The 14,442-nt window shown below is 44.6% G+C and overlaps 1 protein-coding gene across 5 annotated transcripts in view; it reads right to left on the bottom strand.

The window, feature by feature from the left end:
• Window positions 1-14,442, bottom strand: part of MAP3K4 (mitogen-activated protein kinase kinase kinase 4) — a 110,037-nt gene that overhangs the window by 1,880 nt on the left and 93,715 nt on the right. For 4 of the 5 annotated variants that reach the window (XM_045805476.2, XM_087865636.1, XM_087865635.1 and 1 more), the window contains 9 exons: window positions 11,378-11,478; window positions 10,675-10,755; window positions 7,835-8,026; window positions 6,715-6,785; window positions 4,775-4,891; window positions 3,755-3,914; window positions 2,659-2,781; window positions 1,671-1,777; window positions 110-289 (listed from right to left, as the gene is read on the bottom strand). In XM_045805476.2, coding sequence (XP_045661432.2) covers window positions 110-289; window positions 1,671-1,777; window positions 2,659-2,781; window positions 3,755-3,914; window positions 4,775-4,891; window positions 6,715-6,785; window positions 7,835-8,026; window positions 10,675-10,755; window positions 11,378-11,478 — 1,132 coding nt within the window. Of the gene's footprint in view, window positions 1-109; window positions 290-1,670; window positions 1,778-2,658; window positions 2,782-3,754; window positions 3,915-4,591; window positions 4,683-4,774; window positions 4,892-6,714; window positions 6,786-7,834; window positions 8,027-10,674; window positions 10,756-11,377; window positions 11,479-14,442 lie in introns of those variants that run through there. The other variant, XM_045805477.2, reaches the window with a different exon arrangement.

Here is a 14,442-nt window from a genome sequence, read left to right as displayed (position 1 = left end):
TACAGATCTAGACATTCTATATCTAAGTTTCCAAATTTCCTTCAGTGCCAGATACAAACAGAACTCAAACATTACAACATGAGAAGGACTGTATGGCGATCTACCCAACCTTGACGAAGGAATGGTCGAGGAGCTGGCTGGCTGTCCACCTCATCCTGGGCTCACTTTCAAGGCAGTGAGAAAGGAAGTCCTTTCCTTCCGGGCTTAATCTTTCAGGGATCGGTGGCTTGTGCCCCATTCCCACTTTATACATAATCTGAAAGTTGTGTTCATATTCATGCCAAGGCCTCTAAAAAAAAGCAAAAAAAAAGCAGGTTTAATAATACTACATGGCCATAAAAATGAAACTGCCCAATCTTTTCAGGCATCTCAATGTTAATAAATATCCAGAGGCCAGCAAGCTTTTACTCATAGGGCCAGACAGTAAGTATTTTAGGCTTGTGGGCCACATGACCTCTGCTACAGCGCCTCAATTCTCCTACTGTGGCCTGAAGCAGCCACAGAAGATACACAAATGAATCGGTGTGACTGAGTGCCAGTAAAACCTTATTTACAAAACCAGCTGTTCAGCACAGTCTGCCTATCCCATCTGGATGTTCCATTAGTCCAGCATTATCTAGAAGCCACCATCGTGCAAATAAAAAATGCAACATATAAAATAACACAAAAATGTCAACAAAACAAAACTCAACAGTTCTCTCGTAGGGACATCACTACACCACCCTGCTGAATAATGAACGTCAAATTCTAATAGTGTGAAGCTCTGGTGATTTTTTACATCATAAAGGATAAAATGCTATTTTGTTCACAGACACAGGGGATACTACATTTTCCCACTAGTAACCCCTGAGAGGTTTCTAACACTTTCTGCTTTATAAACGATGCCACTCCACACACGACGGTCCCTTTATACGTCTGTACAGTTGTTCATTAGCAGTATTTTCATCAGAAGGTACATTTTTAGAATTTCCAGATACACGATCGCACAGAACAGTCTCACTGCCCTCAACACCCTTGTGTCTATCTAGCCATCCTTCCCTCCCGCTCCCGGAGCCGCTGGTGCCCACCGATCCTCCTCCTGCCTCCCCCTGCGTTGCCCGAACGTCATGAGCTTGGAATCACCGCGTGTATGTGGTGCTTCCAGATCAGCTCCTTTCTCGTCGGCAGCACGCTCTTGCAGTTCCTCCGAGTCGTCCTCTGGGCTGGACGGCTCATTTCTCGTCATTGCTGCATAATAACCCGCTGTCTGGATCAGCAGTCCGCTCATCCGGTCCCTTCCGGAAGGACACCTCGGTTGCCTCCAAGTCTGGCAATCGTGAGTCACGCTGCACTCACGCGCTAGTGTTTGCGTAGACAGAGGTTTCTGGTTTCCCGTTTCTTTCTGCAGTTCCTCGCTTCTCCATGTTTTCACTTGAGCTTCCTACTTTTTTTATTCACTCGCCTAAGCGCTAAGTCAAAAATCTTACAAATATTTGGTTCTTCCTAGTTTGTCACTTGTCTTCACATTACTGTATCTTTTGACAGGTTGCATCTTTTATATTTAGTCACGTTCTCTAGTTAGCAGAAAATGTATCCGTGGTATTTATCATAGCTAATAAAACCACAGTTACAGCTCTGTTCATGTGAAGTGCCCTCCGGGAGTTTCTCCTCCAGGTGTGGGCTCTGCTTACCTTGCCGGTCACCATCTCTATGACGACGCAGCCCAGACTCCAGATGTCCGCCGCACGCCCATGTCCTTCTCCTTTTGCGCGAGTGATGACTTCAGGAGCCATGTATGCTTTAAAAGTCACAGATACGGTGGTAGGAATGGGTTATAAATACAGCACGCCACAGTCAGAGAGCCAAGCAAAAAATTAATATCGTGTAATACTCCACATAAATGAAACTAATTTGTTGCGGGGGCAGAGTGGATATTCTCCGAGTTACATAATAGGAAACACTGAAACTAACAGACATTTCAAGTCAATTTTCTGAATGGAGAATTTTTGAATGGCAAATTATTATCTAAAGGACAATTTTTGAATGGTAGATCTTCAGATAAGCTGTATTCACAATAAAATATGAAATTTAATGTGCAAAAGAAGACGTAAAATTTCATGACACTGAACAATCAAAACAAATAATCACCACAAGACACGTCCCTTTTTAAAGGGACAACGAAGCAGACTGGTGGGGAGCCTGCCAGTGGGCCTGGCTGCCCGGGTAGCACATTCCATGTGGTGAGATATTCACTGACTTCTGAGTATGCCTACCCACTCTTTTTCCTGTACAAGGGCCAAGAATTCTCCAAACTTCCTGCTTCCTTTAGAGAGACATGAACTGTCACAGGTGTTGGGCAATAAAAGAGTTATGTTCTTTAAAAAAAAAACCAACCCATACTGTTGTATTTAAAATACTGCTGTGTTTTGACTAGAATGGTTTTAATAAAGCCCATGTGAACAACAAAGGAAGTTTTTCTGGGAAGAAACAGAGGACGCTCCTCCCTCCTTTTACTTTGGGGGGAGAGGTGAATTTGTTGGCAGGTGGATGCCCAGGGGCCCGTGCTCTGAAGCCTCCCTCCTCCCTGATCCGCGCTGACAACAGAAGCGATGGGAAACCCAGCCAGCAAGCGCACGGCAATGGGTCACCTCGGCAAAAACAAATCAAGCTGGTCCCCACCTGCTGTCCCCAGCGTGCTGTTCACTTCGCCCGGCATGGTCTGCGCGTTGTTCTTAAGCTTTACTGAGCATCCGAAATCCCCCAGCTTGATGAGCCCCGAGGAGGTGAGGAAGATGTTGGCACCTAACAACAAACAAGCACTCGTCAGGCTCGGCAGCACGGAGCGCATTTTCAGCACTCAGGCCACGGCCTGCAAAGAGCCAATTAAACCAGTGCTCAGAATGATCCCTGGCAGCAGAGCACTACGGTAGACGGGCAGGCGGGGAGGCAACAAGGCTGGTGGATGCTGGGGATTCAGGGGGAGCCACTGGAGGGAGGACGGACGATCCTCACGCTCAGACCAAAGCAGGTCTGGTGTGATCTGGCCCCGCCCCGGGTCTTGCAGCTGGTCGGAAGCCAGCCGACTGTAGAGTGCACGTGTCTAGGCTGTCCTCGGACTGTGTGACAGAGTGGAATCCTTCGGTCTAGGGCCCATCAGAGACAAATAATTTGTCACTTTAATTATCCCCAGACTCCCCAAATACAAAGGTCAGGGGCAAATGCCAGAGGGACAATTGTGAGACGAGCATGACTATTCCCCTCATGCAAGAGAAAAGCACTTCAAATCCATCAGCATGACTGAGTCAGTCGTTAGCAGAATTCTACGCGGGAGGAGGTTGGTGGAAATAAACCTTGTCTCCCAAAACACCGTCTACACTGGCATCTCAGATTCCCTGCCACTTTACACATCCACCCTGTTCACATGGAAATACATCAGAGTCCTGACACGCAGATAAGATGCTCTGATGGTGAACGTCTAGGAAATACACAAGGTTGGCTAAATCAGCCGACAAAAAGAGGCAATTTCATTCTTGGGGAAACAGACCGCACTGAGAACTGTGTACGCAGACAGAACAGACTTGTCTGCTCACGGATGGGGACGTGTGTTCTACGCGGTCTCTCAATACTGGGCTCTTTATGGAAGCATATTCACAGTAAAGGTACTTCTTTCTAGAAAAATGACATGTGGGAGTAGGATCGAGTGTCCTGGCGGCACCTATTATGTGGAGGGCACGCAGTCTGGTCTCCATGGCAGCCAGGTGAGTGTGAGGATTACCTTTGATGTCACGGTGAACAATGCCATGCTCATGGAGGACATTGATTGCAATGGTGATCTGCTTTGAATACAGCCTAATGACATGTTCCTGAAGTCCCAGCCTTGACACCTCTTCTAACGTCCCCTCGTCACAGTACTCCATGAAGATGTACATTTCTTCCTGCGGGAGGAATAAGATGCAGCCTGTGTTTACAGGTACACCAAGTAAAGAATCTGGAAAACGTCACAGGTCATGCCCCAAAGGACTTCTTTCTAATGGTATGCTACACTCGTCATCCTCAACACTGAATTTGTCTGAGAACAGTCATTTCTCACTCCTACACAGAGGTGTCTGTCTGCCTCCTGTCTGGAATTATACAGCTAGTCGGGATAAGAGTGTCTTTTCCAAATCACAGGTGATAAGTTCTCTATAATCCTCTGCAATTAAGGCTGCTATATAATCTCAGACAGGGACCAACAGGACTGTCCCTATAAACGTATTATTAAGTACTGAAACACATCCTTTTCAGATATGAATTTATTTGGGAAAACATTAAAGATCACCACTACTCAACTTCCCCTGGAAGTTCAGACTCCACCGAGATGCTCCAAGTTATCCTCTTTCCCTCCAAGGGTTTACTTCTAAACACAAGGGGGGAAATGAATTTGAAGTTTTAACTTTTGCATTTCACAACGGTTCCTTAAATACACGTAAAAGAAAAATCAGCATGATCAGTGAAAAATGGGGGGAAAAAAGTAACGCGCTGTGTAAGGGGCATTTTAGAAGAATCTTCTGATCAGCAGGATGGGTTTCAGTGCTTTATAATGTCGGGTTAACGACTACAGTCTACAACTTACATTTTAGGAAGAACTCCTCTAGTTTCAGAGAGAAGGCAGAAATGGTGTAACTCATGGAGATTTCCTGATAATTAGGCAAAGTTACTGTGCTCTGAAATGAGAAGACCTGCGATGTAGAACAGGACTCCGACTGTGCCCTTAACTGATTCCTCACACAAAACCGCGTGACCAAAGTTGGCTTACTCTATGTAGCTCCACACCAAAATACCGAACCAGATTGGGGTGTTTGATGCCCTCAAAGATTTTCAATTCGTCTGCAGTTTCCTTGATAGTTTTATGGTCATTAGGTTGAAATCGAATCTGTAAAGAGAAAACCGTTGGTCAGCGCTGGTCCTGTCACAAACCAGGAACAAGACACCTTTAACCACGAGGGCCTCCGCGGACACCTGCACCATCCACACTCACGGGACTATGGTCAGTGTGTCTGTGACTTGACTTCGAGTCTTTCTTTGCCTTGTCATTCCAAGTGAATTAAACATTACTGCTTTAGAATATTTGGTGAGAGAACAGCTAATGGGATCATTTTCATAACTGCAAACTGAATTCACAAGAACATCAGCATTCAGTAAGTGATCACAAGTGTATAGGTTCTGGGAAGATAAAAAGATGTGAGACGATTGTGCCCTTAAGAAGTTTACAAAGGGGCACCCGCACCCCAATGTTTACAGTAGCAATGTCCACAACAGCCAAGTTATAGAAAGAGCCCAGATGTCCATCGACAGACAAATGGAAAAAGAAGATACGGTATATATACAATGGAGTATTACTCAGCCACCAAAAAACAATGAAATCTTTCCATTTGCAATGATGTGGATGGAAACAGAAGGTATTATGCTAAGTGAAATATGTCAGTCAGAGAAAGACAATTACCGTATGATCTCACTCATGTGTGGAACTTAAGAAACAAAACAGAATCACAGGGGAAGAGAGGAAAAAATAAAGATGAAATCGGAGAGAGAGACAAACCATAAGAGACTCTTAATCACAGGAAACAAACTAAGGGTTGCTAGAGGGGAGGACAGTGGGTGGATGGGATAACTTGATGATGGACATTAAGGAGGGCACGTGATGTGATGGGCACTGAGTGTTATATAAGACTGATGAATCACTAACCTCTACCTCTGAAACTGATACATTATATGTTAATTAATTGAATTTAAATTTAAAAAATAAGTTTAGAACAGGGGGCGCCTGGGTGGCTCAGTCAGCTAAGCGTCTGCCTTTGACTCAGGTCATGATCCCAGGGTCGTGGAATCAAGCCTGACATCGGGCTCCCTGCTCAGTGGGTAGTCTGCTTCTCCCTCTCTCTCTCCCCCCATTCATGCTCTTTCCATCTCTCTCAAATAAATAAATAAAATCTCTTTTGGGCAGAGGAAAAGGGAGAAGCAGGCTCCCCACTAAGCAGAGAGCCTAATGCAGGATCCCACACCCTGGGATCACGACCTGAGTTGAAGGCAGATGTTTAACTGCCTGACTGAGCCACCGAGGTGTCCTAAATAAAATCTTAAAAAAAATAAAGGAGATGTTTACGACCCAGCAGGAACAAGGTGACAGAGGCAGTGCCGGTGAGTGTCTTCCCATGCAGAGAAGACACGAAACACTTCAGGAGCTGGGGGGTAGGGCCATGGCAGCTCCGGCCTCTTCCCCCACAGGCTCGTCTGCCCCTCAAGTCCCAGAGTGTCTCCTCATGAGCAACAACGGTATCTGCTTCCCTGACGGGCCTCGTCAGGTTTCCCCTGCTCTCCCCCATCCTACCTCCAGCTATTGAAATGCCGCTCATTTCTGAAGCTGATCACAAGTGGCATTTTCTCCCCTAACTCCCTGGGAAGACGCTGTTACCACCATCCTTTCAGCCTTCAGCTAACTGTGCTCCTCCCTCTGTATGGCACTTAGCACACCCACGTGGCGGCAGAATCATCTGTGCGCCTGGTCTGAGTGACCTCACGGGCATCGGACACTCTGCTACTCCGTCGTCTCAGGGCACCTGCCTAGACGACGCAACATGGAGGCACCTAAGCTAGCTCTCGGCGCTAAGAAGAGCCTTGAAAACAAGCGTGTTCACCAGATCTCTGCCACACAGAGGCTTCAAACCAAAAGGCCTCCCACAAGGCCAGACCACTCACCTCCTTCATAGCCATCAACTCGCCGGTGTCGACACTAATACAGGTGTAGACCTTCCCATACTGCCCCTCCCCTGTGAACAGAACAAACATACTACTCTCAGTCACCAAAGCGAGGCCACTTTACATCACTCAGATGTATAGTAATCTTTCCCAATTCTGGATCTATATTTATATAATCTACAATTATCTACTATAGCAAGACCCAAAATGTTTCTGAATGTTCCCCAATGACCGAAGGCAATCTCTTGGCTGTGCCTTTCCTGTAAATATCTAGAGTAGAAGTGACTTTGGCAAACCCCAGAAGGGGCATGAAAGTGCACACTTCTGAGCCCTCACGGCCTCAAGGAGGTCAGGGCCGGGGGTCAAGAGTAAGCCGGGCCACCGTCTAACTGTGCCTCATCGCTGCACAGCCAGGGGGGTGTGGGAGGGGATATTCTACCAACACATCTTTGGGGGCATTAAGTGAAGGGGATACATGGCTAAGACTGATAACGAGAACTGATAAAATCTATAAAGCACTTGATTTTTTTCAGTGTTTTCTGCCCTGATAGCTCTACAGAATGTTGAGGGTTTCCTGGGGGCTCACAGAGTCCTATTATTACACCTGCATTGGCCTCTTCAGACCTAAACACTCCCGGAGACATGCACTTAAAAGACGGAAGGATCTGAAACGTGGTCAGATTCCTTCTGTCACAGGATCCACCAGCACTTATTTAACAAGAGGCGTTTCACCTGGAAATGAGTTAACAGGCAATGTTTTAGGAAAGACTGTCTCTATTTGTACCCAGTCTCTCTTCAATAATGTGCTGGAAGGAGTAAGGTCCTAAAAACATTAACTGGAACTAATGGGTAAAATTTATGTAGTTCTGCACTGGCAACTGCTGGAGTTACTGAGCAGAACGATTCAATTTAGTGAAACATTAAAAAAAAATCTTCCTAAAATCTCCTCTTATACTGCTCTTAGAACACATCTTATAGACACATTATTTATACAAACTAAAAAACAGAACCCTCTGCAAAAGATATGCCATGTCTGTAAGAGAAAAGGACCAATTATATGATTTAACCTAAAGACGTGTAACTATTGCCATTTCCAACAGAGGTTCCTCAATTTCCTTACCAATTTTGTTTCCTCTTTGCCACTTGAAGGTCACCTTCCTCAAGCCTACGTGCATAACGTTATCGTAAGATTTAGGGGTATCACAAACTTGACCAATGATATTCTTTCTCCTCATTTCTCGATACCTCTTTTCTTCAAACAATCGGACTGACTTCTGGATAGCTTCTATGGGTCCTTGTTTGGAAGCGCTGTCTGCAGGGAGAATCACAAACTCAGTAGTTCCAGTCACTAGCAGCGAGTCAATGTCCAGCAAATAAGAATAGAGACAGAGCAATACACATGAGCACTCCAGCATGGCAAGGCTTATCAGCCTCTAGTCACCCAGCAGGTGCACTCAAGTCATTCCAGTCCAAGAGCTCCAGGTGCCACCCACTGCACAGACACACACATGGAACACAGGCTAGTCAGGTGGAGCCGATGACCTAGTCCCCCCAGACTGCGGCTCAGACAGACACTGCAGTGACTTCCCACTTGCCTCCAGTCTCTCCTGTCTCCAGTCCACTCTTGTTGGCCAGGATTGTCTAACAGGTAAAATCTGATCATGTTCCTTTCCTACTTAAATTTATTTCATGGTTCTCAACAACCCGTTTACCAAAAATCCAAGCCCTTCACAGGGGATTCACGGCCCTGCAGAATTTGGACCCGGTTTATCTTTCCCAGTTCACTTTTGTCAGTATTCTCCTTCTCTTCTCCTATCACAGGCCCCAGACGAACCAAACTGAACAGACTCATAGACTACTCCAAGCCATTTCTCACTTCGAGCTTTTTCCTGCCTATGCTGTCTTCCCACGCCGTGCCTGGCGGGTACATCTCACGCGTCCCCACTCCGCTGAGATAACCACACCTACTCTCGGAAGCCATCTCAACGAGAAGGGAATTAAGTTGTCCGTTCTCTGGAAAGAGTGCAGAGCAAAGGCTCTGGAACCAAAATGCCCGGGTAAAGTCCTGGCTTCACCATTTTCCAGGTGTTTGACCATGGGCAAGTTACCGGACTTCTTCACATATCAAATTCCTAATCTGTGAAATGAGGGTAGTAAGACCTCACGCACAAGCGCTACTGTACTTAGTGAAATCACACGTGTGAAGCGCTGAGCCCTGTGCCCAGGACACAGCAATACTCAGTAAGATTTAGCTACTGCTGCTACTATTCCTTACCTTCTCAGGCTCCACATCTCCAGTTCCCCGACTTATTTTATCATGACTTACAGTAAAAAATAACTTTTAGACACACAGAGATCTAAACAACAGTTTCATAAAACAGTATTACTCTTACCACATGTGATTCAGACTCTATCCTATTTTTTTCTAATGCTGACTTTACAACCCACCATTGGGTCACACCTGTCATGTGAAAAGCACAGTTTTGGACATGTCCCCATTACATACTCCTCATTCTGTATCCTTGCTATTTAAGAGTGTGAATTCTCTGGCCAACAAAGAGATCACGGAGGACAAGGATGGCTGTGAGGTTAATTTGAGAAAAGAAATTCCCCAAGGTGTATAATGTTCTAATTGTAGTTTCTTACTACAACCATTTCTTAAAAACATGAATCGCTGTTTTCTTTACCTCAATATATGACACATCAGGTCTCCTGGGCACTGAACAAGATTTCACAGCTACGAGGCCACGGACTCCACTGTCAAATATTTCTGGGAAAGGTTTTCTTTTTTTAAACAGTAAAAATTGCTCAGCATTTCTCCATCTTTGTTAGTGTGAACTGTAACTATCCCGAGAGTTCCCAAGTTCTCTTGACCACAGAGTGTTTGTTTTGAAAATTATCACAAAGACCTGGCATGCATGGGAACTACTGGTGACGTGAGAGCCACTGGACAGACTCTCTTCCCTGTCACCCAGGCTCCAGCCCATGGATCTCCCTGCCCTAAACCCTCCGTGAACACCTCGCCTGCCCCAGGCCTGGCAGTCATTTCTCGACTTCATTCCTTTTTTGAAAATCCCACCTTAGTCTGGTATCTGACACTGTATGATTCTAATGATATACTAACCCATCTTCCCATTTCCTCCCCACTCCGGGCTAGCAGCTTCCTCCACTCTGGGGTCTTCTGAGCTCCTCCTCCCCACTACCCAAACACACCAGGTGCCCAACAGGCTACAGGGCTGCCCGCCATCTCTGGGGAAGGCCTTAATCACTTAGTTGTCACTGAAGACTGGCCATGGTCTAACTTCCCCCAACCCCTTCAAGTACACCTCCATTTACAACTACACAGTCACTGGGCCTTCCTCCAGATGTGTTTTTATTCTGTACTTTTCCTCTAGGCTTGATGCAGACCAGTTTTTCCTTCAAGAGTCAACTCAAGTCTCACTCCTCCATGAAATCCCCCGAATAGTCTAGGCTTTGGGGGACAACATACTTCCAAGGGGTGATGGTCGGTAAGAGCACCGGACTTGGAGACAGAAGCAGTGTGTGCTGGTCCCTGCTCTGTCAGTTATCACCTGGCCAAACTATTTGGCTTCTCAAAAACATTATCATACAGCACAAGACATGAATAGTTCTTCATTTCACAAATAGTAATTATATTCCTACCACGTACAAAGAAGTAAGCTAAGGGCCCACCCAAGGTGACATACAGAATTAAGCACCACAACTGCTTGAAGAATACAAAGATGAATGAAACATGTTCCAGATCAAAGGAGCTTATAATTTATTATAAAAAATAGGAAATGCATACAAACAGTACACATAGGAAGTAATGTCACAGGTATAAAAAAGAGCACAAAATATTAATGTAGAAGGACTAATAATTCAAAAGCTAAAGCGTATTTTAGCTGAAACTCCTCACTTTATGCTTAAACATTTTAAGTTCAACATTCTCTCTCTTACCCTTCGTCTGGCTGATAAGTGTCCGAAGTTCCCAGCTTCTTCGAGCTGACCCACTTGAATCACCTTTTGGATATGCTGGTTCTGCAAGAAGTATGTTTTGCACACAAATTAAGATTTATGGAACAGATATGCTTGTGTAATCGAGAGCCAAGACTGAAATGGTGCATGGCAATGATTAGTTACCGTCAACCTGTCCTTTCTGGTAATTAATTTCTATTTGACATGAGTGTGAGAAGCTGTCTTGACAATCAATTCTAGAAAACTATACCAAACCAAGAAATTGTCAAGGGCATTACATGATTTTAACTACATAAATTTTCCACAAATAAGCCAAGAGAATACTGAGCAGAAATTAGATTCTCTGGGGTCCCCACTCAAGAGGCCCGGCATTATAATAAAGCCTCAGTGTATCATTAACAAACCGAGGGCAGGTTTGTATTTTTAAAGAAAATAAGAGTGTTTGGCAATTAAAGTATTAGAAGTAATAATTTTTTTTAGAAAAGCAGCAAAAGTAGACATAGAAAATACAAGTACAGCTAAAAAGGCATAAAGAGCCAACATGCTAAACATCAAACGTTCTCTGGGAACTCTGTTATCTCTTTCTCACTCTTCATTTCTTTCTAAGGCATAAACCATGGAAACTGGTAAACTGAGGCAGAGGATTCAGCTGGTCGAGACCAGAGTCTGCGGCTCACGCACTCACCGTCACGCTCCTCAGTGGGGCTTGAGTGGCGGCTCAGGGACCGAAACTGTAACTCGGCGGCTATGGAGGCCAACCGGTCATTCTCAGGGACGCTGGAACCCCTGTTTCGAGATTTTTAAAAAATTGAACTGTCAATTCAATGGAACTCAAAATGAAAGATCTATGAGATTCTTCTAGAGCAGTAATTCTCAACTAGGGGTAATTTTGCCTGCTGGGGACACCTGGCATCTAGTAAGTACAGGATAACGCAAAGGACAGCCCCCAAATAATTATGCACCCAAAGTGAACAGCACTGCTACTGAGAAACCCTTCTCTGGAACTGGGAAGGACTGTCAGATTTTTATCCTCCACTGCTGACACATGAGAACCTGACTGCGTAACAGTCTGTTTTAAGTTAAAAACAACAAAAGTACAAACAAAACAGGATTTATTCAAGTGTTACTGACATGTGTGGAAAGTTCCACCATTTAAGCCCAGGATGGATAAAAATTATTAGCCAAACAGGCTAATATTTAAAATTCTGATCATATTATGTATTGATGTACTTAATTATATTTAAAGTGTTAAAATTATTACATGATTCAAAAGATTTCAAATCTCTTAATAAGAAAATGGAAGGGAAGACTTAATGATTCTTCAAGCAGTCGCCAAGCAAAGGTGCAGAAGAGCGGGAAGCTTAGCACGGAAAGAACAAAGTTAATTTGCTGCTTTTCCAGAATGAAGTTAAGGGTGTTTAGAAACCCAGAATGAATCCATACTGTAAAATCCAGAATTAAATAAGGGAAGTGTTAATTATAATTCTAGTAATCCAAGATAAGTACGGCCTGAGTTTATTAACAAGTTTCGCGTGTACCGTGTGTATGAGCAATACTATGAAGTATGGTAGCATTTATGCTCTTTTCCATCAAATGCTGAATAGACTTAAGGTGACAGGGTTCTACTGAACAGATGTTCACAAATTACGAAGCATGCAAGGCTTTTTTACTTCCCTAAACTCTCAAATCCAGCATAATACGTGTTAAGTCTGAAGAGAGGGGGACATCCTCTATTGCCATGGAGTTCATCAAAAAGTCTTGACGCCATTTCACGGAAAAATCACGGATGTTGAAGTGAAGAGACACATGACTCCTAAAGCCATGCCAAAGACTGTGGTGCCGAGAGGCCACTCAACACCTCTATTTTCCTGATTTCCTGGAGATGAAAAAGCCAATTTCACATCCTCAGAGATTTTTGCTAGGGTAAAAGGCAAAAAATATACTTAAAGGAAATAGCGTGCTGGTGAATGTTTAACTACTAGTCGTGGAGCTCCACAATTTCTGTGGTGTAACAACCGGCTTGCAAAATTCCTGAAAAACTAACAATCAGTCTCGCAAAGCAGTAAGAGCTGGCTCCAACAAGCAGAACACTGTAGGAAAGTTTTATGAACTCTGGTAAGATCACTGAAGCCCAGATTATTTCCTAAGTCAAACCAAATCAAATTAAAACATTCCCAGGATGCTGTGGGGCACAGTAAGACTCACAGGGCTGACAGGTCTCTAGGACAGGAAGGGCCGCACACCGAGAGGCAGGGGCCTTCCTGCTGATGCTGCAAGTCCTGGCCATCACTCGGCTGCCCCCACAGCACAGTCACAAACCCCGGGCTGGACCGGGTACATGCCAGCCGCCGTGGGGTCTGCAGCACAGGTCCACCAAAAAGGGGCTGAGGCCCAAGGTTAAACTGACCAGGAGCTGGGCTCGAACGCAGGAGTGAAGCAAACACCGTTGGCTAAGCACATCTCCACCTGGACTTGCCGTCCTCTGCCACGGTCACATACGCACCACCGGAAAGTCAAGAGAACTGGATTCCTTTATGGAAAATGGCCTTCAAGATGGCACACCACGATGGTGGTAAAATTTCTCTGTGTTAAGAATCATCCTTAAGATGAAGAATATGAAATGCTACTCACAACAGACTGAAGACAACGTCCACAAAGCCAAAGACTAAATGCACACGAAGGCTGACCAAACATACTTCATTTTTATACTAAAATATGCTTAACGTACCACACCTCCAACTCACAAATGACTTAAGCCACAGTTCATGAAACTCGAAAAAAGGGGGGGCATTTCTTCCTTTTCTAGTTTTGCAGGAATGGCGTGCAAACGTGGACGCAGCAGGTCATGGTGAAGTGCTCTCCTCCACCGAGTCTACACGTGAGGGCAAGTGGCTTCCCTTCGCCCTGAGTTATACTTACAAAAGGGTACTTTCAGCGCCTACCTCAGGGACGGGACAGCATATGTGGAAACGCTTGCCATGAAATGCTCTCAGCATAAAAATGAAGAAGGTAAATGGGAATCTGTCTCCTGGTAACTGTTAATCGTTTGGGTTGGCAGCTTAAGCTGTAAAACACGTTGACTTTTTTTAGGTTATAGATGTTTATCACTACAAATCAGGAACATTTGTTACTTTAATGGATGAGAAGAATGGAAATGTTTGTAGAAATTTCAGACTGTCATAAAGTAAGTCTAAAAACATTTTAGTGTGTTTTCAATCCTAAAGCTCCATCTTTAGGCCAACAACGTACTTCTTTGGAGCAACATACAGGGCACTGAGTTCCTTCCCAGTTTCATCTTTTTTTATCAGATTATCCTCAACCCATAAAGTTTTATTTGCCTCTATCTCCCTCTTTAATTGGAAGATGAGAAGAGTGACAGTGAAACTGGCTAATTTCATCTCCAGGAAATCAGGAAAATAGAGGTGTTGAGTGACTTCTCGGCACCACAGTCTTTGGCATGGCTAAGGGGAGACTTAAGAGTGACCGAATGTCCTTTCTCCATTAAGTATACGAGACCTTGATGAAATCCTCTGCCAAAACTAACAACTAGAATGGGAAGAAGTGCCACACGCTCCTTACCCACTTGGAAGACTCATGCAAGAGACTTTCTGGAGCTTGCCAAGTGGCTGATAGCTCTACTAATGATACGTTCTCCAGATAAGATACAAACCCTGTGGTCTCATTTTTCCAACTTCACAAACTACTTCTAATCAATAATGCTATAAATTAGAAAATTTGGTTAGAAAAGTG

The sequence above is a fragment of the Ursus americanus genome, chromosome 11 (assembly GCF_024610735.1).
Source record: "Ursus americanus isolate L20-20 chromosome 11, mUrsAme1.1.p, whole genome shotgun sequence".
In the NCBI taxonomy this organism is placed as follows: domain Eukaryota; kingdom Metazoa; phylum Chordata; class Mammalia; order Carnivora; family Ursidae; genus Ursus; species Ursus americanus.
Note: the sequence above shows the minus strand (reverse complement) of the source record. Positions and strands in the feature narration are given on the sequence as shown.